This window comes from Erpetoichthys calabaricus, chromosome 13 (assembly GCF_900747795.2).
Source record: "Erpetoichthys calabaricus chromosome 13, fErpCal1.3, whole genome shotgun sequence".
Taxonomy (NCBI): Eukaryota; Metazoa; Chordata; class Cladistia; order Polypteriformes; family Polypteridae; genus Erpetoichthys; species Erpetoichthys calabaricus.
In genome coordinates this window covers 94545254-94570967 of record NC_041406.2, presented here as the reverse complement: position 1 = coordinate 94570967, position 25714 = coordinate 94545254, and the positions used below count along the sequence as shown (strand labels likewise).

The 25714-nt window shown below is 43.1% G+C and overlaps 1 protein-coding gene across 1 annotated transcript in view; it reads left to right on the top strand.

Annotated features, from left to right (window-relative positions):
* Nucleotides 1-20579, top strand: part of LOC127530062 (uncharacterized) — a 164841-nt gene extending 144262 nt beyond the window's left edge. Inside the window, exon 2 of the mRNA XM_051935749.1 lies at nt 19561-20579. Within this exon, the coding sequence (XP_051791709.1) occupies nt 19628-20362 (735 nt within the window). The 5' untranslated portion in view covers nt 19561-19627 and the 3' untranslated portion in view covers nt 20363-20579. The remainder of the gene's footprint in view (nt 1-19560) is intronic.
* Nucleotides 20580-25714: the final 5135 nt, after the last annotated feature.

The following is a 25714-nucleotide window of genomic DNA, read 5'->3' as shown; positions in this document are numbered from 1 at the left end:
TACATTGCTGCATCTCATGACATGTGTTTTCTGCATGGCTGTGTTCTGTTTGCTTCTTCTTCTTTTCGGTTCTCTTTCATCTTGAAGACTTTTAAATACTTGGCTCGACCAAAGTAAGACTCACCTCTAGCCCTCCCGTCCAATGCCATTTTGACAGACCATATTAGCACAAGGTGTGCCTGCACGAAGATGACCAGTGGTTTGAGGGCCTCATTTTTATATAGATATTATCATTTGAGGCTTTGACCTTTCTTCTTGCCAGACTGCCCCTTAGCAGTGGTAAGTTTTATTTGGCTGGATTTTAACTTTTAATAGCATTAGATGCCTGACCTTTCCTATTCTGAGAGATTAACTACTACTACTTCGGAGATCACAAGATCAAGTGCAAAACAAAATGTCAATAGTAAAAGTCAGCTCCATGCTACCAAGTCATGTATCATCTAGAAGATTCTTTTAACAAACCAACTTAGAAAGAAAGAAAGAAAGAAAGAAAGAAAGAAAGAAAGAAAGAAAGAAAGAAAGAAAGAAAGAAAGAAAGAAAGAAAGAAAGAAAAAGAAATTTTTCACATTTTTCATTTCTTCTGCTGCATAAATCCCTAACACATGGCAAGTACAAACAGTCAAAATTAACTTCCTGCACAGAGTTGCAATAAGGGAGGACCTGAGAGCAAAGCTGCTCCTCCAGCATGACAGAAGGCAGCCGAGTGGATCTGAACGTGTGCTGAGGTGTACCGGTGGGAGAAGACCTGGGGCCGACTCCTGACACATTGGAGGGATTATATGTCTCTCAGCTGGCCTGGGAACATCCAACAATTCCACAACAGATTATGGAAGAAGTTTTTGAGGACAGAGTGGGCTGGTCAGCCCAGCTCAGCGTGTTGCTCCTGTGACCCTCATCAAGACAAGCACAGTAAACATTTTGGTTTATTGCTTTTTTTTTGGTGTTGAATTTGCCTGATTTTCTGACTGTGCTTCATCTCGTGATCTTTTCATTAAAAAATACCTTTTGGTGACAGAACAGTTAAAGACGTATCTTAATAAAGATATATGTAACAATTGAATTCTTTGGACTCTCAAACCCCAAAATGGTTCCCTGGTGATTTTAAAGATTGAAAGAACAACGACAAACATGAAAAACTTCTAAGAAAATCAAAATCTACCTATTCCAAAACTTAACAAAAAACCTGCAAAAGTTCATTAAAACATGACAGGACAACACAAAACAATGACACTGTAGGAATATCATAACAATAAAATGGTGGTGTCCATTTCACCCTTGTTTTACAAATACACACTTGTGGCTGGCAGCTGGGACGACCCTTCTACACATGTTCCGGGGGAGCAATCATGGACTGCTCAATACCTCCCCTTGGACACTTGGTGGCAGATTCCCTGGCTGAGGTTGGTGCCTCAGTTCCCCGCAGGGCTCCATGAGAGATGGAGTTCTTCACAGCCCTGTTGGGATCTGGGGTGGCTGCCAGGGGGTGCTGCATGGTTCCCTGAGCCGGCCTGGACAACTCTACAGCCCCGCCTGGAAGTGCAATCAGAAACAGGTGATGAAGCACCTGGACCATTTATGGGTGGGCTATAAAAGGGCCAGCAACCACCACTCGGGGCCAGAATTGGGAGGAAGAGGACGAGGTTGCCTGAGAGGAGTGGTGGTGTCAAACGGGATTGTGTTTACTTCAGTGTTTAGTGCTTTTGGGACTGTGTTGTGGCTGGAGGATTCATGGGGAAGATGTGTCCTCCAGCTGAAGAAAAAATAAAAGTCTTGTTGTGTTTTATCACCTTTCTCACACACTAGATAGATAGATAGATAGATACTTTATTAATCCCAAGGGGAAATTCACATACTCCAGTAGCAGCATATTGATAAAAAACAATATTAAATTAAAGAATGATAAAAATGCAGGTATAACAGACAATAACTTTGTATAATGTTAATGTTTACCCCCCGAGTGGAATTGAAGAGTCGCATAGTGTATAAAATGAAATAGAAATTAAATCGGTATATCAGTTTTTGGATTTCATATTTCTGAACACATTGACTGCTGGACCATTTATTTCCAGGATGCTGAAGTACAGGTGTATGCGTATATGATAAATAATGATAATAATATCAAAACTTGTAAATGTATTAGAAAGGAATGGCTTTATTATCAATAGCTACTCTGTCAAAAATATAAAGAAATTATTAAATACTTTATTTTCACCAGCAACACGATTACAATTAAATATCTCCATTTGTGGTACAAAATGCCACCCACAGACAACAGAGAATAGTAGAGGCTGGTAATGAAGACACATCTATAAAGTATATGATATTGAAATACACGTCATAATGCACGTCATAATCATAATTTGGGGCGGAGTGGTGGCTCTGAGGCTAAGGATCTGTACTGGTGTCCAGAAGGTTGCCGGTTCGAATCCCTGTCAGTGCCAAAGGAGATCCTACTCTGCTGGGCCCTTGAGCAAGACCCTTAACCTGTAATTGCTCCAGGGGCGCTGTACAATGGCTGACCCTGCACTCTGACCCCAAGGGGTATGCGAAAACTAACAAATTCCTAATACAAGAAATTGTATAAGGCGAAATAAAGAACAAAAAAAAAATAGTCATCATGAGAATGTGGGCTTTTTAGGAGTTTTTTTTAATGTTCCACAGTATTAATGTGGCATATTATATTTGGTAAAGTATTTCAGAGTTTTGATGCACAAAGGTTCGAACGTAACATGAACATATATGGCACAGACTTGGAAACTAAAGTGAATCAATTGGAGTAAATGGTTCATTTGGAAAGGGAGAAGATTTCATATGATTTCATAAGATTTCCCTACTGAGGGACGCTGATCTCACATTAATTTTAGCTATCAGTGTTTTATTAAGATAGCAAGATGACCATCCCATCAGCAGCACCACATCATATCAAATAAAAGAGCTAAATGATAAAAAACTCAGACATGTCCATTAATAAAGAAGATTGGGCATGCGTAAAGTTTAACATCATCAAAATGAAAGACTGGATGTAAACTGCAAAATGTGGTTAAGTGAAAAAGAAATTACCCAGTTTTTGACCAAGCATGCAAATGATACCAAAAAATCAATCAGGCTATTAAAATTTGTGGTTTGAAGAAACAATCAACGGTAGAAGAAAAAAAAGAGGACATGCCACAGCCACAGGGCACAGCTGAAGTTGAGGTAGAAAAGAAGTGAAATGCATTGATGCAGAAAGAGGAGGTGACAGAGAAAAACTGTAACCAGTCTCTTTTACTACCATGGCTCAGAATATCTCACCTTTGACTTCACTAAATACACACAAATCAACTAGCAGAGTGAGAGGCGTTGAAATGGCAGCAGTGTTTACCAGGCGAGGACTGCCAGACATGTCAGACATCGTAGTGTCTGACAGTACTCAACAGATCTGGATTTCAATTTTTTTTAACATTTTTTTGAGAACTGGACCAGTTCTGAATATAATATTTAAGCTGTAAAACAGATAGGGCCATACAAATAATAAGGGCTCAAAAAGCACAGTGAAGTACTAACTACTTTAACATTACCTTAATGGACATATAAACCATGGATTTAGTGTAGAATTCTTTCCCACGCAATTGCAAATGGGATGCAGACTAAAATTCAAATTCCAAAGTCTACCTTGCTGCTAACTCCTTGAACTGACGCAAAAAGCAACAGGATTTTTTTAATGTAAAGGATCAGAAGTTGAGGAATAGATCAAAAATATAAGCCTCTAACTGATCTCGCATCAAGTTCAAAGCTTTAACTTTAATACCAAATGTAAGTTTGTTAATTGCTGCCAAATCAAACACTATCACTAATTTTATTCTACTCTCACATACACGCAGAACTGTATATTGCTGCTCTGTTGATGTCCTGCATCACACACATTCCCAAAGCATGCTGGGTAAATAGCCATAGCAACCAAAGTGAAAACTAAACACATCGTGGCATATCGATAAAACTATTGAACTTTTTCAGGAACTCTTCTAGCATTAAAAATAGGCCAGAATTAAATTCTTCACGTAATAAAACTCCATAATAGATGTGGACTTGTTCAAAATATTTCAGGAGATCTCATAAAAATTTAATGAAAAACATCAATCATAACACGCCAGTGATCAAAGTGTAATCTTCCAGTATAAGATTACGGGGTTTGATCGCCAGTCACAAATGGCAATCATTTTCACCAGCTGTGTATTTGGTCGGTTTCATCTACCCAATCACAACCGAATCGCCATCTTTTATTTACGTGGTTGACTGCTATCCAATCTGATTGTGAAAGAGAAAAAGAGGCTCTGAAGCTAAACCAGGTTGTAGGATTGATTGGATTGACTGGAACTCGTATGAGTTGTTTTATACAAACTTGCATGCATTTAGAGATTTATTTTTGTACTGAGATTGCTTAATTACCAAGAATAATGTTTCCCATAATGCATAGTATTTCCTGTAGTTAGATCTGTCTTGTGTCGGATCACATTTATAATTCACAGAAAACTGTTCCAGGGATAGTACCACATTGAGACAACATTTTCCAAGAGTCTCAGTACAGTTGTTTTGGTCTCTACAGCCTCCACCAAAAAAAAGCCCACTCACTCCCATTCATTCATTTAAAATAATCCATATATTCCTTAGATGCTTTCTCTCATCTTTCCCAAAATCAGAGCGTCTTTCACCCAACAAGTCGCTCAGTTGGTAGAGACCCTAGTAGCTGTGGTCTCCACTTCTGGCTCTTGTTCTAGCTGCCTCCCTCGGCGTCTACTGGACCTCTCAGAGCTAGCTGTCCTTCTGTCTTCCACCACACTCTCCTAGTGTCTTCAGGACCCCTAGGAAGGACACTTCCATCGCACCTCACTTCACCACAGTTATCAGTGGGGGATGATCTAGCCCTGGAGAGTCAATCGCTCACTCCTCCATGGGGCTACCAACCATTTTCTCTCCTCCTTTGTCACACTGGCTCAGACCCCCAATACTGCCCTTTCACTCACAGTTCTATTCTCGTTCCTCCTCTCGTTTACTGCCTGGGCACTTTTAATATAATGATAAGGGTGCAAGTGTGCTGATGACAGATGCCAGCGTGTTAATGAGGCAATCGACTGAACTCTTCATGTCTGCATGTGAGTGTACGATCTGTTAATCACCTCAATTAACTCCCGGGAGCCACTCAGCCATGCTACCAGACACATGGACACCTCTCTGAAGCCTGTACGCCTTTATTAAATAATTCATTTAAAACCACACATTGCCACGAACCCAGCTATACCACAACATGTTCATTGGAGAAAATCGGCAAAGTGTCTCTCACTGCAAATTTTTTGGGTTCACCGGAAACTTTGTCTACCAAATTTTGCACTGACAATTTTCCTTGCAACCAGCTTAGACAACTTTTTTCCCAACATCCCATGACGTTTCACAAAGCTAGTGGACATCACAAAGCTACAGAAGGCATGTTGGATGGGGAGTCACTACCCAATCTGCGCTATCTGCTCAATCTTTGTCAGACATGTGCAGAACTGTCACGCATGTGTACTGTAAGCGAGCTCCATCTTATACTTCACAACGCTACCTGATCTGCTTTCTGCATGCATTAATAATTTAGATAGATAGATAGATAGATACTTTATTAATCCCAAGGGGAAATTCACATACTCCGGCCGCAGCAGTATACTGATAAAAAACAATATTTATTAAAGAGCAATAAAAACGCAGTGCAAGTTAAAAAAAAAAAAAGCAAGGTGGAGAGTGCAAGGCAGGTATAATAGACAAAAATCTTGTATAATGTTAACATTTAAACCCGAGTGGAACTGAAGAGTCGCATAGTGTAGGGGAGGAACAATCTCCTCAGTCTGTCAGTGGAGCAGGACATTGACAGCATTCTGTTGCTGAAGCTGCTCCTCTGTCTGGAGATGATCCTGTTTAATGGATACAGTGGATTCTCCATGATTGACAGGAGTCTGCTGAGTGCCCTTCGCTCTGCCACAGATGTCAAACTGTCCAGCTCCGTGCCTACAATAGAGCCTGCCTTCCTCACCAGTTTGTCCAGGCGTGAGGCATCCCTCTTCTGTATGCTGCCTCCCCAGCACACAACTGCGTAGAAGAGGGCGCTCGCCACAACCGTCTGGTAGAACATCTTCAGCATCTTATTGCAGATGTTGAAGGACGTCAGGAAATATAGTCGGCTCTATCCTCTCTTGCACAGAGCATCAGTATTGGCAATCCAGTCCAATTTATCATCCAGCTGCACTCCCAGGTATTTATAGGTCTGTACCATCTGCACACAGTCATCTCTGATGATCACGGGGTCCGTGAGGGGCCTGGGCCTCCTGAAATCCACCACCAGCTCCTTGGTTTTGCTGGTGCTCAGGTGTAGATGATTTGAATTGCAACATTTAACAAAGTCCTTGATTAGGTTCCTATACTTCTCCTCCTGCCCACTCCTGATACAGCCCACAATAGCAGTGTCGTCAGCAAACATTTGGACGTGGCAGGACTCTGAGTTGTATTGGAAGTCCGATGTATATAGGATGAACAGGACCAGAGAAAGCACAACCCCCTGCAGAGCTCCTGTGCTGCTGACCACAATGTCAGACCTGCAATTCCCGAGATGCACATACTGAGGTCTGTCTGTCAGATAGTCCACGATCCATGTCACCAGGTATGAATCTACTCCCATCTCTGTCAGCTTGTCACTAAGGAGCCGAGGTTGGATGCTGTATGCATGCATGCATGATGTCCTTTTTCTAATCAGAACTCTGCCTAGATTTGCATTAATAAGGAGTACATTAGTTGACCTTAACACTAATTTTATGAAACTACTTTGCTGTTCTGCATAGGTTCATAATATGCCGTGTCTTCACCACTGGATTGAGGATAGCATGCTCCTCAGCAGTGGTGGCTCGTAGCTAAAATTAGTGGGGGTGCTGCTCCAGAAAATTTTTAGCCTTTGTTTTAAAATTGTGTAAAAGGAAACAAACATGTATAAAAAGAAAATTTATTCAGAAACCGAAAAAAAAAAATGAATCAAATAGAATAGCTGGAAGCAGGATAATAATCGAATTCTACATTTTATCACATTCAAGAATATGGTACACGGTTTTTAAGCACAACACACGCGGAGTAAAAAAAAAAATCACTACCTTCCACCAGCGCGCCAGGGTCGGCACTGCGGGAGCGACAGTCGCTCTCTCTCCCTCGCAGTCTCGCGTGCAGCTTCCTATGTGCGCATGCACTCAACAGCCAAACACCACGCCGCTGGAACTGTGAAGCGCACAGTTCCATACAAAGATTTTTGTATCTTTTTCATAAACTGGGGGATGGCTACTGACATTAAGCTTAAGGATTATATATTGTACAAGTATAAAGAAAGAATTAAAGAAAAAAGGACTCATTATATAAAATGTTATCGATAATATCAAGTGGAAATAGAGGGTGCTGCAGTTCCACAGTGCCTATACGCGAGCCGCCACTGAGGTGTATGTAGCACAGGTTGGGTAGTGACCGGGACAGCCTGCTGACTTTATAACACTGATAACCAGCATCACAGGCTCTCTGGGTGTTAGATAGTTGTAGTGTTAGGAGTTTGGGAAATGTAGAGAGATAAAGGGTTCAGGGTATTGAAGATATCTAGTATACTTTTATCTCAGGTAGTTAGCACTGCTGCCTCACAGCTCAAATCACACTTTCTGTGACAATAATCGGCATAGTTGCTTGTCAAAGTCTCAGGGACTCTTAAAAGACCAATGGAATGTAATGAACTCAAAGTTAGCTCACCATTCTCTTCAATGCATTTGGGTGAGTTCACTGAAATTCCTGGACATTTCCATGTTCTTGCCGACCTTGAAGTGAAGCAAATTGTTATTATCCTGTTATTAACTAACTGTGTAAACCCTGTGCTGTAAAAAGCCTGGGCTCCTAGAAACTATTGAAATTGTTCAGAAAAAAATTGAAATGCAGAGTTGGCGGCTTTGTTTTGAGGATGTGCTCGCCCCCCTTGTCTATCAGCAGCTAAGCGAGTTTCTCTCTCATTTGTCTTTCCTCTGCGGTTTCACTTTGGCAACAGAGATATTTTCTTTGAGCTTCATGCTGTAGCCTCGCACTTCCGGGCCAGATAGACAGACACACATACTTACACGCATAGACGTTTATATATAAGAAGGGGGATCGGGCAGATCCAAGAAAGTATAGGCCACTAAGCTTAATGTGAATCAGAGGGAAATTAATGGAAGGAATTATAAAGCAAAAGATTGAGCAGCACATGGCAAGAACAGGAGTTTTAGTGAATAGTCAGCATAGGTTCAGGAGAGGGAGGTCGTGTTTTACCAATATGTTGGGATTCTATGATGAAGCAACAGAAGGATATGATCAAAGTGGAGCATATGAGATTATTTATCTTGACTTTCAGAAAGCATTTGATAAGGTGCCACATGAGAGGTTGGGCATCAAATTAAAAAAATGTGAGTTCAGGGTGTGGTGTTTAGATGGGTACAGAATTGGTTCAGACACAGGAAGCAGAGGGTGATGGTGTGATGAGCCCTATCAGAACTGGCTGATGTTAAGAGTGGTGTCCATCAGGGGTCAGTGCCGGGACATGGCTGTTTTTAATATATAGAAATGATTGGGATAGGAATATAAGTAACAAACCAGTTAAATTTGCAGATCATACCAAGCTCAGTGGATTGGCAGATAATCTGGAATCCGCTGAATCAGTTTAGAGTGGCTTGGACAGCAAACAGGCTTGGGCAGAATTGTAGCAGATGAACTGTAAGTAAAGGTAAAGTATTACAGGTAGGACGTAAAAATGTTAGGTTTGAATATGAATACACAATGTGAAGTCTGAAAATTGAAAGTCCACCTTATGCAAAGGATTTAGGAGTCACAGTGGACACGTCACTATCAACTGCCAGAAAGTGTTCAATAGCCATTAAGAAGGCTAACAGAATGTGAGGTTATATAGCGCCCTGATGTGTGGAGTACAAGTCCAGGGAGATTCTGCTCAGGCTTTATAATGCACTGGTGAGGCCTCATCTGGAGTTCTGTGTGCAGTTTTGGTCTTCAGGATACAAAAAGAACATAGCAGCTGTGGAACACAGCCCTGGACACACACAGGCGGACATCGTTTTTATCACCCACAACACGTTTAGTATACAAATATTTACAATAGTGAAACACACAACCCCCAAATTCCCCAAAAGTCCAGGCCTTCTTCCTCAATGCATCACTCTTTTCAGGCCACCTCTTCTCCTCTCCACCCGAGCTCTGTCCTTCTCCTCACCTGACTCCAGCCCCCAAATGGAGGGAGGCGGCCCCTTTTATCCCCACCTGGATGTGCTCCAGGTGCCTCCCAATAATCTTCTGCTGGCACTCCCCAGTGTGGTGGAAGTACCGACTGTGCACCCGAAAGTGGCGGAAGTGCTGAGGGCCAGGGCTCCTTGGGCATCGGGGTGCCCCCTGACGGTGACCACGGGCCCCTATAGGGTTGAGCTTCCATGCTCAGTTCCCGTGGTCCCCAAAGCCACCAGGGCGGTTGCCCCCTCGTGGTCTGGAGGAGGTGCAATCCCTCCTCCGGTTCTTCCGGGCATCCCGGCTGGGTTCCACCCCCAGCCACTTGCCACACAGCACAAGAAAATGTCCAGAGAAGAGTGACTCAGCTGATTCCAGGACTACAGGGGACAAATCATGAGGAAAAATGAAAAGAGCTGAGCCTTTACAGTTTAAGAAAAAGAATATTATGAGGAGAACTGATTGAAGTGTTTAAAATTATGGAGGGAATTAGTGCAGTGGATTGAGACTGTCATTTTAAAATGAGATCATCAAGAACACAGGGACACACAAACATCATGAAGGTTTCCTTCACACAGAGAACCACAGACACATGGAGTAAGTAGGACTTTAGGGACTTTCAAAACTCCACTTAATGTTATTTTTGAAGAATTAAGTGGATAGGACTGGCGAGCTTTGGTGGGCTGAGTGGCCTGTTCTTGTCAGCGGGGTTCACTCATCACTACTCTCCACCTTACACTCAAGTTTTCAGCATTTTAATTTAAGAGTTTGAGTGATCTCATTAAACTAGGACGAGTTTCAATGTGCTGATTTAAAACTGACTATGTACTGGTATTTAAAACTGACTTGATTGATTTGTTCCCATTGTTGTCTGTAGTATAAGCAATCATCCAGTACTGAGCTACAGCTCTGTGGGACTACAAAAAGGCACGGCATTTCAGCTGTGACACCTTTTCCTACTGTATGAATAATTTTGACGTAAATGGACATCAATTGAAAACAAACAAGAAAATCAGATGAAAGCTAAAGCCTAACCACATGCCCTTTTGGCTCAGCGTTGCTGTGAAGTGAGTCTCCTGGTTTCCTTTAATAAGTGTTTTTGCATTTATGTTACAACACATCAAAGTCAAAAGAGTAAATACATGCAGTGTGACCGGAATACATATAAACCCAGAGTAGATTTACAACGAGAGGTTAAAATGCAACCTAGTGTGACTGTGCTTAAGGACGTCTACTGGAGTATCTTTTAATTCAACAATTTTTTTCGTTAAATTCTGTTCTTTTTAATTTTCAATTCTATAAGGCAAAGGTACAATTTGAGTAGAGAGAAACGCACTATATAAATGTAAAGAATTATTGTTGGTCATTATTAATTAAGAGCAATATAAGGCTATCCCACTCATGTAGGCCATACAGGCATAGAATATCCGTGTTTCTGATTAAAACAGCACACTTGTCACTTCTCCTCTAGTTCTAGGGGCCATCAACAATGACAACATTAACACCATTTATTTATATAGCACATTTCATACAACAATGTAGCTCAAAGTGCTTTGTCCTTAGTCCTCCTCCATGCCTCCCTTCCACTAGCCATTCTTCTCCAATTCCATACACCGATCTTCAAAAGGTTTTGAGTGATATCATCCAGCCATCTTCAATTGGACTGCTCTGCTTTCTTTGTTCAAACCATGAAGCTCCTTCCTGTATCTCCTGCATGCCCCACAACGACCTATCCAGGGACCCCATTCCTCCAATTCATTTCCCATCTTCTTCATCACAAATCACATTTTTGTGAGCCTGAGGGCATGATGAAGCCATCTGGGGGCAAACTCTAGAAAATCAGAGGTCCTCCAAGCGAGTAAGGGTGGGCTAGACACCCAAATACCCCTTTTTTGTGAAAAGACCACAGTCCCAAAGCCTTAGCTGAGAAAGCCACAAGTTTAATAAGATGACATGGATGAACGAAAATGGATATTCTTGACTGGAATGTTTTAACATGGAACATTAGATGTTACTGCACATACCATTACCACACCCATAAGACCTCTCCAAAAACTCACATATTCCCTTAACACAGTTTTTTCCTCACATAAGAACCATAAGAAATTTGACAAACGACAGGAGGCCACTCAGTCCATCAAACTCATTTGATTAGCTAATAGCTATACTGTCCCAAAATTTCAACCAAATACTTCTTAAAAGTTGTCAAGGTTCCTGCCTCAATTCCATGTCTTGGTTGTTTGCTTATGATTCCCACAACTCTTGCTGGACCAGAGGTTAGCGCTATGTTCTGATGCCTCCTCTTCTGCTACCTCTGTAGAATGGAAGATTAATAGCCAATTCGTTGCTGATGTCACCTACACTGTCCATCCAGCTGGACCCACACCCTTTCTTTTAGATCATGTGGATGCATGTGCATCATTTACCTGGTGAAGAGATGGCAGCAGAATGCACAGTGGGAAAAGGCAGTGTGATGCTATGTGCAATGTTCTGCTGGGCAACTTACCCTCCATGGCAGTGGCCTCTTTAAACAGGATAAGATGCCCTGCCTCACTGCAAAAATTGTTTAGGTTTGAGGAATGTGAAGAAGAGTTCAAGGTGCTGACTTGGCCTCCAAATTCTCTGGATACTGAAACATTCATTCAGGCTTTCATCACTACCCATCTGGACTATTGCAATGCATTGTTTTATGGCCTACCGACTAAATACATCAATAGATTACAACAGCGGTTCTCAGACTGTGAAGTAACAAGAAAGGGGGCGCGAAGATGTGAAAAAAAGAAAACAAGAATCGAAAATATGAAAAACACATCTATTGAAACCAAAACAAATTAACTTAAACTACATTCTGATACTAGAAAAATAAATATCAAGTTAGATAAATGTCGATAAAAGTTAAGTAGGAATAATAAAATACGCATCTATGAGATATCATTAATTAAAAAAGAACAAATTGGTATTAGTGGGCTCCTTTCAGAAATACGTTAGTGGGGGCGCGATTAAAACTGTTATGAAAACTCGGGTTGCAAATACTTAAAGGTTGAGAAATACTGGATTACAATATGTTCAGAATTCTGCTGCTCGTCTACTTACACACAATAAAAAATCTGCTCACATCACTCCTGTCCTCTATGATTTGCGTTGATTTCCAGTTTCTACAAGAATCAAATATAAAATTATTCTCATCACCTTTAAAGCCCTTCATGGTTTAGCCTCTCATTATCTGTCTGAGCTGCTGCTTCCTTACACTCCTGCCCGTGCATTAAGATCACCGAACGCTAACTTACTCGCTGTACCTAAATAAAGGTTAGTAACTATGGGTGGCAGAACTTTCAGTGTGACAGCCCCTAAAATTTGGAATGCACTTCCTCTCTGCCTTCGCAAGGAAAAATCTATTATTAATTTCAAACTCCTGTTAAAAACACATCTTTTCAATGAGTATTATTCATTTTCTTGTATGTGATGTCTATTGTTTTGTTAATGTGTTTATTGAATTGTAAAGTGTCCTTGAGTGTATGAATGGCGCTACATAAATAAAACTTATTATTATTATTATTAGATCTCAAACAGATTGAGCATCTGTGGGATGCACAGGAAAAACAAGTCCTATCTATTGAAGCCCTGAATTTCAACTTACAGGACTTAAAGGGTCTGCTGCTAACATCGTTGTGCCAGATACCACGGGACACCTTCACAGGGTTTGAGCGGTCCATGCCTCAATGGGTCAGAGTTGTTTTGGCAGCATAAGGGGGACCTACACCATATTTGGCTGGTAGTATTAATGTCATGACTGACTGGCATATACGATATGCCAGGGCGAATTGCAGAGGTTTTGAAAAAGAAGTGCCAACACTGCAAATATTGACTCTTTGCAGAAACTTAATGTAATTATCTATAAAAGCATTTAAAACTTATGAGATGCTTGTAATTATACTTCAGTATACCATGGAAACATCTGACAAAAAGATTTAAAAACACTGAAGCAGCAAACTTTGTGAAAATTAATATTTGTGTCATTACCAAAACTTTTGGCCACACCTATATAGATATGTATATATATTGTGAGGGATGGCCCTTGTTCTTACCCAGACAGGAAGTCCTTGGAATGGAGCAGAGACAGCACGCACAGGGCAGGGCATTATCTGGCAGCCCACCTGGGTTGCAACGGTGCCTCGGATTCCCATAGTGCAGCATTGGACAGGGAGTTCTTCGTCTCAGCCCTGTTGGGTTCTGTGGTTGCAGCCAGCTGCAGGGTTTGGGAAGCCCTACTTCTGCCTCACCCAGAAGTGGTTTTGTACCATGTATACGGAAGACCAGAATTACTCCCGGGTGGAAGGTAAAGGAGCTGCCTGCCTCACAAGGATGAGCCAGAGTTAGGAGGAAGCCAGGCAGAGCTTGCATGGAGGAGGCAGTGACAGAGCAGAAGAAGATAAAGAGTTACTATATTATAACAGTGTTTCATTGTACTTGTGGCTTTGGTGGTGGGAAACACTTATTGAGAAGAGTTTCCCCAAATTAAAGAACTCTTTGTGATCTTACCTTGTGTCTGTGTCTGTTTGTGTTGGGTGTTTGGGTACCTGGCTCACCCCCTGGTGTCCACTATATATATATATATATATATATATATACATATATATATATATATATATTCATTGCATTCGTAGTCTGAGTCCCGACCTGATTGTATGGGTGGTTACCTACCAGGTAACACATGTGGTTGGTCTGCCATTCGGCAAACATCCGCGAAGGGGCCCTCTTCAGTTGCGAGAAGCAGATCATGGAATGTTGCATAGTTTACTGTCAAATAATGCAAAGAGTATGCAACACGTGTTTCGCCCTTATTTGGGCTCATCAGGTATACATACTCTACTGCTCCCCTTCTGGGGTTCGAACCTCGGACGTCAGCGACGAAGTCCCTTTACGCTGCGCCACGGCGTGTAGTTCGTTTATTTGACAGCCTGTAGATCGGAGTAATTACATTCATTGCATTCGTAGTCTGACACGTGTCGTCCCTAGGGAGCCCCTTAGTGAAAATAAAAAAACAAGGAAAGTTGGACAGGAGAAACTGTGTCATGGAGCAGCATGAAGAAAGCTGTGGACAGCAGGGATGCAGAAAGTTCAAGAAGCATAAGATTGTAAAATAAAGACTTCCAGGTTGCAGGAGAGACAAGGGCAGGAAATATCCAGTGAGGTAGCAGACTTTTGAATCCCTTCCATTTAAACTGGGATTCCAGGTCCTGGATCTCAGGTTGGAGACTCTCTGTAGTACCTCGGAAGGACCCATCAAGTTCATTTTTGGGTCCCTGTGGCACTTAGGTCTGTTACTTGTTATGATTCTAACACCAATGTGCCTTCCAGCAATGACCCAGCAGATCCATGTCCATTTCATTGCTCTTTTAGGTAGCTTGTTATCCTTAGAATGACTGCTTGCTTTACCCACACTGCTGACTGTGCGACTATGGCAGATTCACCATTTTTATAGGCTCCTCTGTGTCAGGCACTGAAGCTGCACATTTGATTTGATTTGCCTGTCAGCTCATATGGCTACTGACTCAGTGCTAATGTCATCCCCGGTGGATGCAAGGGTCATATAATCCAATTCAGGCTCATGAGGTGTGTGAGAATATCCCAGTGATCTGATTGCACTTGGCAACAACAGTATGGAAAGGGAAATGAAATCAAGAGATGGTCTCAATAAAATAAACTAGCTAGGATCAAAACAGCTTATGAATAAGGCGCTATATAAGCGTCCGACCCGGCACAGATTCACACTGAGGCATGTATAAATTGTACACAAATCTTTTTATTTTCTCTTCAGCCATGGGGCACGTTTTCCCCGCATCCCACAGGCCCAACACAGTCCCACAAGCACTTAACACAATTAACACAAATAAATCTCTTTCTTCACCTGTGGGGCATGTCTTCCCCATGAACCCCACAGGTATAACACAGTCCCAAAGTACCTCTTTATAATGACAGCAATCCTTCCGTTGGCACCACCACTCCTCTCAGGCACCTCGTCCTCTTCCTCCCGATTCTGGCCCTGAGTGGTGGTTGCTGGCTTCTTTTATGGCCCTCCCGGGACTGCTCTTGGTGCTTGCTCACCTGTTCCCAATTGCACTCCCGTGTGGGCCCAATGATTAGACCAGCTGGGCTTAACTATCTCCTCGCCCCCTGGCAGCCATCCCAGGTCCCCACAGGGTTGGGAAGAACTCCATCTCCCATGAAACCCTGTGGGAAACTGAGGCATCATCATTAACGAGGGAGGTATTGAGGAGTCCATGGCTGCTCCCCCGAGATACAAGTAGAAGGGACGTCCTGGCCGGGCATGGACCCTGGCCGTCCTCCACAAGCTATACCTCAAAGTTAGTCCTGACATCACTTTGTCTGTAAAAAGGCTTTTGAAATGCTTTGAGGATATTAAATATTGGATGGCACAACATTTCTTACAAATAAACGAAAATAAAACAGAGGTCATTATTTTTGGTCCTACCACATCTGCAGTTAGTCAGTTAGACTCCTTGGCAGCTATGATTCATAATATTGTCAGAAACCTACAGTAGGTATCATCTTCGAGTCATCACTGAGTTTTGAAAAACAAATTTCCATGGTAGTAATGTCCAGTTTTTACTGAGGCAAATTTCTAAACGAAAATCCTTTCTTTCACAGAAGGACTTGGGAAACAGTCCTTCATGCCTTTATTACATCTTGGCTAGATTATTGTAATCTATATATATAAAAAACAAATAGCACTGACTCACTCATCATGAAATCTCTCGAACCATGAGGACTTGTGACTTGAAATTTGGAATGTAGATTACCCTTGGCCCATAGGTGATCTCTAAGAAACGGTTATAAAAATTTCGTGGTCCAAGTGTGTTCTGTCTGTATGTCTGTCCGCTCTTTCTATTATTCTATAATTCTATTCTATCATTCTGTTAGCTAGGTGCCGCCATGAGTGGAAGCCTTTCCAGCAGCTCTATCTATCTATCTATCTATCTATCTATCTATCTATCTATCTATCTATCTATCTATCTATCTATCTATCTATCTATCTATCTATCTATCTATCTATCTATCTATCTATCTATCTATCTATCTATCTATCTATCTTCACGAGAGAATTACTTAGCAGATTTAGATCTGGTTGTTTTCTATAATTTGCTGGAACTTTCCGGTTGATTTTGTGACTTCTCTCATCACGCTAAGTACCATAGTTCACTTTCGGTACTGATGTATTTATACAAATCCAACGAGGCTTTGGAAAACATCTTGTATCACCCCAGTCCCAAAGGTATCACGTCCTAGTGAGCTGAATGACTTTCGGCCTGTTGCTCTGACATCACATGTGATGAAGACCATGGAGATGCTGCTGCTTCACCACCTTAGGCCACAGGTTCAACACGCCCTTGACCCTCTGCAGTTTGCATATCAGGAGAAGGTGGGAGCGGAGGATGCCATCATCTATATGCTACACCGATCCCTCTCTCACTTGGACAGAGGCAGTGGTGCTGTAAGAATTATGTTTCTGGACTTCTCTAGCGCCTTCAACACAATCCAACCTCTGCTCCTTAGGGACAAGCTGACAGAGATGGGAGTAGATTCATACCTAGTGGCATGGATCGTGGACTATCTTAAAGACAGTCAGTATGTGCGTCTTGGGAACTGCACGTCTGACATTGTGGTCAGCAACACAGGAGCGCCACAGGGGACTGTACTTTCTCCGGTCCTGTTCAGCCTATATACATCGGACTTCCAATACAACTCGGAGTCCTGCCATGTGCAAAAGTTCGCTGATGACACTGCTATCGTGGGCTGCATCAGGAGTGGGCAGGAGGAGGAGTATAGGAACCTAATCAATGACTTTGTTAAATGGTGCGACTCAAACCACCTACACCTGAACACCAGCAAAACCAAGGTTCTGGTGGTGGATTTTAGGAGGCCCAGACCCCTCATGGACCCCATGATCATCAGAGGTGACTGTGTGCAGATGGTGCAGACCTATAAATATCTGGGAGTGCAGCTGGATGGTAAATTAGACTGGACTGCCAATACTGATGCGCTGTGCAAGAGAAGACAGAGCCGGTTATACTTCCTTAGAAGGCTGGCGTCCTTCAACATCTGCAATAAGATGCTGCAGATGTTCTATCAAACAGTTGTGGCGAGCGCCCTCTTCTACACAGTGGTGTGCTGGGGAGGCAGCATTAAGAGGAAAGACGCCTCACGCCTGGACAAACTGGTGAGGAAGGCAGGCTCTATTGTTGGCATGGAGCTGGACAGTTTAACATCTGTGGCAGAGCGAAGGGCGCTCAGCAGGCTCCTATCAATTATGGAGAATCCACTGCATCCACTAAACAGTGTCACCTCTAGACAGAAGAGCAGCTTCAACGACAGACTGCTGTCACTGTCCTGCTCCACTGACAGATTGAGGAGATTGTTCCTCCCCAAAACTATGCGACTCTTTAATTCCACCCGGGGGGGTAAACGTTAACATTTAACATTATACAAAGTTATTGTCTGTTTTTCACCTGCATTATTATCATTCTTTAATTTAATATTATTTATTGTATCAGTATGCTGCTGCTGAAGAATGAGAATTTCCCATTGGGATTAATAAAGTATCTATCTATCTATCTATCTATCTATCTATCTATCTATCTATCTATCTATCTATCTATCTATCTATCTATCTATCTATCTATCTATCTATCTATCAAAGTGGCTGTAGGCCGAGAGCAGGGGGGTGGGGCCTTCCTCATTCACTCGCCAGCCTCAGTTTGAGTTGGTCTACCTCTCGCCACGTGTTGGAGTGCACCTTGCCTCTGCTTAGCTAGCAGTACCTGTTTGTTCAACAGACATTATCATCTACAGATTGTGTGTGTGTCCTGCGGTGGGTTGGCACTCTGCCCAGGATTGGTTCCCTGCCTTGCACTCTGTGTTGGCTGGGTTTGGCTCCAGCAGACACCCGTGACCCTGTAGTTAGGATATAACGGGTTGGATGATGGATGGAAGGATGGATGGATTGTTAAGGAGTAACGTTTGACGTTTTTGAGAGAGAGATCAGAGTTCCATGTCTTTTAGAGGGTAGCTGCGGATTGCCAGAGTTATCATGGCCATGGGCTTTTCTCCCCACGTGGGGAAAGCTTTCCCATCAGAGCTGAACACGATCAGATACAGTGCCAACGTCTACTGATTTTTAAAGTTTGTCCTGTTTCATTACTATGTGGGCAAAGCCACAGGGTACAGCTAGTTCCTTATATATGGGACTGCCCAAATCTGCTCTGTCGCACCTTCAGCTGGTTCAAAACGCTGCAGCTAGGTTCTTAATTGGGTTAAGAGAAAAGGATCACATCTCCCCCATTTTAGCCTCTCTCCACTGGCTACCAGTGAGGTGTCACATTCATTTTAAAATCTTGTTGTTTGTTTTTAAAGCCTTGCATGGTCTTGCTCCAAAATATATCTGTGACCTCCTTCACCCCTATGTGGCACTGAGAGCACTGAGATCATCTGGACAACTTCTCCTTGTAGTTCCAAGATCTTGGCTGAAGTCGAGGGGAGACCGAACTTTCTCAGTTATTGCTCCCTGGCTTTGGAATGATTTGCCTTTCCACATCAGGTCTTCATCCTCGATCAAAGTTTTTAAAAGTCAGCTTAAGACCTATTTGTTTTTTTCCGCCTTTCACTGTGTATAATGGGATTGTGGTGGATGTTATAATTGGTTGTTTAATTAATCTGCTTCTGCACGATCTAATCTAAAGCTGGGAGAGCCCAGAATGTGTCACAAAAATCATAGTCAATACCAAGAATTTTAATGAAACTGAGCCATAATGTAAGAATTCAAACTTAGATTTAAAGAAAACAGCTATGGGCTTTTTTGGTTGTATTCACAAACTTGGGTAAACTAGGAAGTGTCAACCTTCATACCTATGACCCCTGTGATGTTACTCATCGCACGCTTCGGGTTGAACTTTTCTAGCAACTGCCTAAAACAGTGGTGGCGCCCATAACTAAACCAAAATAGTGCCACCGGAGAAAGCAATTCATTTTTAACTTTAGTATAAACACCTCAGATCTAAAAATGTAGCGACTCTATTACTAACCCTGCAAGCAATACTGTATCTCAAATATTTTTAGAGACCAAAGGATGACTATAAAAATTAAAAACAAAAGCCAGATCGTGATAGCAAGCAGCACAATGCGAAGGAGACCAGATTCTCCCTGAAAGAATATGACCTTTGAGGAGGTCTAGCTCTCTATGTCAATATAAGGTGGTGCAACTCTGGACATGTTAACGTCAAAATCTCCACTTGCTGCAGGGACATCAAACTGTTGGCTATGAGTCTGCGTCCCTATTACTTGCCCAGAGAGTTTGGACACGTCATTGTTGTTATTGTTTACATCCCTCCTCGGGCGGACGTGGGAATAGCGGGTGACATCATCCATTCTGCTGTTGCTAAGTTACAAACGCAGCACCCTGAGGAGCTTGTGCTAATCTCTGGAGACTTTAACCATGTGACGCTGGACAAAACATTACCTGCCTTCTCCCAGTATGTGGACTGTAACACCCGGGGAAATAAGACTATTGACTTACTGTATGCAAACGTTAAAGACGCATACAGCGCCGCCCCGCTGCCTGTGCTTGGGAAAGCAGATCATAACCTGGTTCTGCTTCAGCCTCACTACAAACCAAGAGTGAGGGTCCTACCTACAACCACACGCTCATTCAGGAAGTGGTCCCCTGAGGCAGAGCAGGCTCTGAGAGACTGCTTTGGAACTACAGACTGGGATATCCTGCAGGGATCACATAGTGAGAACATTGAGGAGGTTGTTGACTGCACTACTGAGTACATCAACTTCTGTATGGACATTGTAGTTCCAGTAAGAACTGTACACAGCTATGCTAACAACAAGCCATGGATTACAAGTGACATCAAGGGCCTTTTGAACCAGAAGAAAAGGGCTTTTAAAGGCGGAGATCAGCATGAGCTCAAGCGCGTGCAGAAGGAACTCAGAGTCCAGCTCAGGGCAGCAAAGGAGCAGTACAGGAGAAAGCTGGAGCAGAAGTTGTAGAATAACAGCATGAAGGAAGTGTGGGATGGGATGAAGATCATCACTGGCTGCAGCTTGAAGCGGGGTGCCACCATCGAGAGAGACGTGAAGAGAGCAAATCAGATGAACAACTTCTTTAACAGGTTTGACCACCCTAACCCACTCTCACCTCGGAGTACTACACCCTCCACCCATCATTCTGCTGATACCAGCATAGGAGAGAGATCCCCACCCACAATTACAGCAGCGCTGGTGAGCAGAGAGCTGAAGAGACTTCTTGCCAGCAAAGCAGCGGGTCCAGACGGAGTATTGCCACGACTGCTGAAGGTCTGTGCGCTGGAGCTGGGGAGTCCTCTACAGCACATCTTCAACCTGAGCCTGGAACAAGGGAGAGTCCTGAGGCTTTGGAAAACATCTTGCATCACCCCAGTCCCAAAGGTATCACGTCCTAGTGAGCTGAATGACTTCCGGCCTGTCACTCTGACGTCACATGTGATGAAGACCATGGAGAGGCTGCTGCTTCACCACCTGAGGCCACAGGTTCATCATGCCCTCGACCCTCTGCAGTTCACATACCAGGAGAAGGTAGGAGCGGATGATGCCATCATCTATATTCTACACTGATCCCTCTCTCACTTGGACAGAGGCAGTGGTGCTGTAAGAATTATGTTTCTGGACTTCTCTAGCGCCTTCAACACAATCCAACCTCTGCTCCTTAGAGACAAGCTGACAGAGATGGGAGTAGATTCATACCTGGTGGCATGGATCGTGGACTATCTTAAAGACAGACCTCAGTATGTGCGTCTCGGGAACTGCAGGTCTGACATTGTGGTCAGCAGTACAGAAGCGCTGCAGGGGACTGTACTTTCTCCGGTCCTGTTCAGCCTATATACATCGGACTTCCAATACAACTCAGAGTCCTGCCACGTGCAAAGGTTCGCTGATGACACTGCTGTTGTGGGCTGCATCAGGAGTGGGCAGGAAGAGGAGTATAGGGACCTAATCAAGGACTTTGTTAAATGGTGCGACTTAAACCACCTACACCTGAACACCAGCAAAACCAAGAAGCTGGTGGTGGATTTTAGGAGACCCAGACCCCTCATGGACCCCATGATCATCAGAGGTGACTGTGTGCAGAGGGTGCAGACCTATAAATATCTGGGAGTGCAGCTGGATGATAAACTGGACTGGACTGCCAATACTGATGGTCTGTGCAAGAGAGGACAGAGCTGGCTATACTTCCTTAGAAGACTGGCGTCCTTCAACATCTGCAATAAGATGCTGCAGATGTTCTATCAGACAGTTGTGGCGAGTGCCCTCCTCTACGCAGTGGTGTGCTGGGGAGGCAGCATTAAGAAGAAGGACACCTCACGCCTGGACAAACTGGTGAGGAAGGCAGGCTCTATTGTAGGCACAGAGCTGGACAGTTTAACATCTGTGGCAGAGTGACGGGTGCTCAAAAGGCTCCTATCAATTATGGAGAAACACTACCCTACTGCCAAGTTGTCTGCCTGCCTAAAGAAAAGTCATCTCTGATGGAGGAGCACTGGAATCGTCGGGTAGAAGCGTCCTTTCAAGTGCCACATTTGAGTACCGAGAAGAGGCAACAACAGTCTGTCTGTCAAATTGTACACAATTGAATCAGGGCGTTCAGGAAAGACATTTTGGGGACAGGCGCTGCTGTGGTACAGCAATTTGACCATCTTTGAGGAAAGAAAGAAAAACATGACAACGTGGTATTGGGGTATGTAATATGGCTTTTTAATGGCAAAACACTGTACATTAACTAGAAATCAATGTTATATGCAGGCTTTGTTTAAATGTTGTATTATTCTATTCCCATAGGAAAATTTGACTTTACTAAGGTTGATCATTGAAGGCTCATGAAACTTAGAAGAGACTCTCACTTAGGTTTCAATCAACTTTGTTGAGCAGCAACAAGCCACGAAATTAAAGAACGGGTTTAATTAACTACAGGAATTGGCAACTCATTAAGCAGCTGGTTGGAGTGAAACTGATTGGAGTTTCAAGCCCTGACTTAGTTGGTCTTCTGTTGGCTCACTCACTTCACATTTCATTTCTATTTGGGTGCCATTTCAGGAAAGAAATTAAGCAAGCCAGAAGAACGATGAAGAAATTTAGGAGAACAAATCTTAAAAAAGCAAATCAATTAAAATGAATTCACAAGAAGTTAATTAGCAGCATACACAGGGGCACTCATTTAAAAAAAGGGTTAGAATGAAAACCTGCAGCCACGGTGGTCCTCCAGGACCGGACTTGGCGACCCCAGCTCCAGAGGGCTTTTCCTACAGTGACTTCCATACCGCAAAGTTGACAACCTGAGAAATGAATCATGTTTAAAATATGGAGCAAATTTTTAAAATAAATCGGGACATCAGAATTGGACAAGAACTATTTGACTGCCCTGGGGAAAGATGTGACATCCGGTAACCCTACACAGTACACGAGTCGATCACGGGGGCCACTTATAGTATTCGCTCACACCCATGTTTGCACCCTAAAACTCACAGTTTAGGGATTTAGATAGATAGATAGATAGATACTTTATTAATCCCAAGGGGAAATTCACATACTCCAAAAAAAAAATATTAAATTAAAGAGCAATAAAAATGCAGGTAAAAAAAACCAGACAATAACTTGAATAATGTTCAACGTTTACCCCCCCTGGTGGAATTGAAGAGTCGCATAGTTTGGGGGAGGAATGATCTTCTCAGTCTGTCAGTGGAGCAGGACGGTGACAGCAGTCTGTCGCTGAAGCTGCTCCTCTGTCTGGAGATGACACTGTTTAATGGATGTAGTAGGAGCCTGCTGAGTGCCAGTCGCTCTGCCACGGATGTCAAACCATCCAGCTCTATGCCAACAATAGAGCCTGCCTTCCTCACCAGTTTGTCCAGGCGTGAGGCGTCCTTCTTCTTAATGCTGCCTCCCCAGCACACCACTGCGTAGAAGAGGGCACTCGCCACAACCATCTGAAAGAACATCTGCAGCATCTTACTGCAGATGTTGAAGGATGCCAGCCTTCTAAGGAAGTACAGGCAGCTCTGTCCTTTCTTGCACAGAGAATCAGTATTGGCAGTCCAGTCCAATTTATCGTCCAGCTGCACTCCCAGGTATTTATAGGTCTGCACCATCTGCACACAGTCACTTCTGATGATCACGGGGTCCATTAGGGGTCTGTGCTTCCTAAAATCCACCACCAGCTCCTTGGTTTTGCTGGTGTTCAGGTGTAGGTGGTTTAAGTCGCACCATTTAACAAAGTCCTTGATTAGGTCCCTATACTCCTCCTCCTGCCCACTCCTGATGCAGCCCACGATAGCAGTGTCGTCAGCAAACTTTTGCACGTGGCAGGACTCCGAGTTGTATTGGAAGTCCGATGTATATACTGTAGGCTGAACAGGACCGGAGAAAGTACAGTCCCCTGCGGCTCCTGTGTTGCTGACCACAATGTCAGATCTGCAATTCCAGAGACGCACAAACTGAGGTCTGTTTGTAAGATAGTCCACGATCCATGCCACCAGGTATGAATCTACTCCCATCATTTAGGAGGAAGACCACCGCAGACAAACTCCAGAGATACAAATTTTAAACAACATACTTTGGCAAAGAAAAGGCTGCTTACCAACTAAGACAATGCAGCAGTTTTAGTGAGCAGTTATACGTTACAAAAAAGTAATGAAGACTGACAGCCTACAAGGACGTTCTGTGTCAGCGCCGTATTATATTGCAATTTAGTAACAGCAAGCTAAATGTTTAAAATAAATTCTAAGAGCCTACGATTAGGGCTCAAAGGCATTCTCATACATGATTGCAGCTAACAAATGCCTTCTGAGGCACTTGTGCAGACATGAACATCGCCGAAGCGCTTGTCAGCCTGTCTATAATGCTCTGCTTAATGAGTAAATTAGTTTGTTGCGACAGCATAGCTTGGAGAAAGACATTCATATTGAAGAAAAATAAGCAGTGCAGTTTTCAATTTGCTAAAGAGCTGCTGCTCTGTCTAGTAAAAAGAAAAGAAAAAAGAATTACTACAGAGGAGGAAAACAATTTTAATCATGTGGATGAACCGAGTTCTTAATATAAACAATTACATAGCCAGTGCTGAAAGTGCATAGATCTAACTGTCACGCCAAGAGCGGGCCGGGAATTAATGACAAAGGTGGTGATTAACTCTGATTAACAGCACTTTCTCACTTGTTTAATTTACAGTTTCAGAAATAAAAGTGCAATTTATTGTCTGTGTAAATAATTCTGATTTTAAGCCCTTTATATAAAATAAATATTGGAGACTCATTTGAAGCGCTCAATAAAACCCATTTGCCAGCGCTTCCATTTACCCTCCAGTTCTGATTTCTGCATCTATGCTGCCACCCGCTCTTCATTTTGTTTTTTTTTTTTTATTTCTTTGTCTTGGTCGCGTACGGTTTGTTTGTAAATAACTTGTGGAAACCAGGGTCGCTCAGACAGAGACACGAGTTCCAGCTCAGCATACGTTTATTTTCAAAGGGAGAAGTGCGTCCCCCTTGCTCCCCTCAACAGCACAGTACACAGAGCACCGAATATATAGTCCCTTCTGGAATCTTCTTTGTCTTCTTCCTCCTCTTCTTCTTCTTCATCTTCTTCTTCTTCTCTCTCAGTGGTGGCTCTGAGGCTAAGGATCTGCGCTGGCATCCCGAAGGTTGCCGGTTCGAATCCCTGCCAAAAGAGATGCTACTCTGCTGGGCCCTTGAGCAAGGCCCTGAACCTTCAATTACTCCAGGGGTGCTGTACAATGGCCGACCCTGCACTCTGACCCCAAGGGGTATGCGAAAAGATGAATTTCACTGCGTGTTGTCCTGTATTACTAAGTATGTGTCAAATAAATAAAGAATTATTCTGCCTCCACAGTCAAGCTTCGTCCCTCTTCCTCCTGACTCTGGCTCGTTGAATGGAGTGAGGCGACTCCTTTTATGTTAGCCCTGGGTGTGCTCCAGGTGGCTTGTTAATCAGTTCTGAAAGCCCACTGTAGGGCTCCGCAGCTCCCCCTGGTGGACCCCATTCAACCCAACAGGACGGTGTCAAACTCCAATTCCCAGCATGCCCTGAAGGAATCCATGGTGCCACAGCAGCCCTGAAGGGCCGCACTCTAAGGATTAATTATTTTTATTATTTAATGATCTCCTTCTGGAGCATTATAGCATCCTTTCTCTTGATGAAGCCCAGGCATGCACACTGGCCATGGACATTTTAATTGTAGATTTAAAAGAAGTTGTTCTGTAAAGAATAGATGTCAGGGTAATTTTATTAAGCAGTTTGGATGTGTTTTGGTGTCGTCTTATGATTCCAGATAATCTTGCAAACTTTGTTCTGATATTT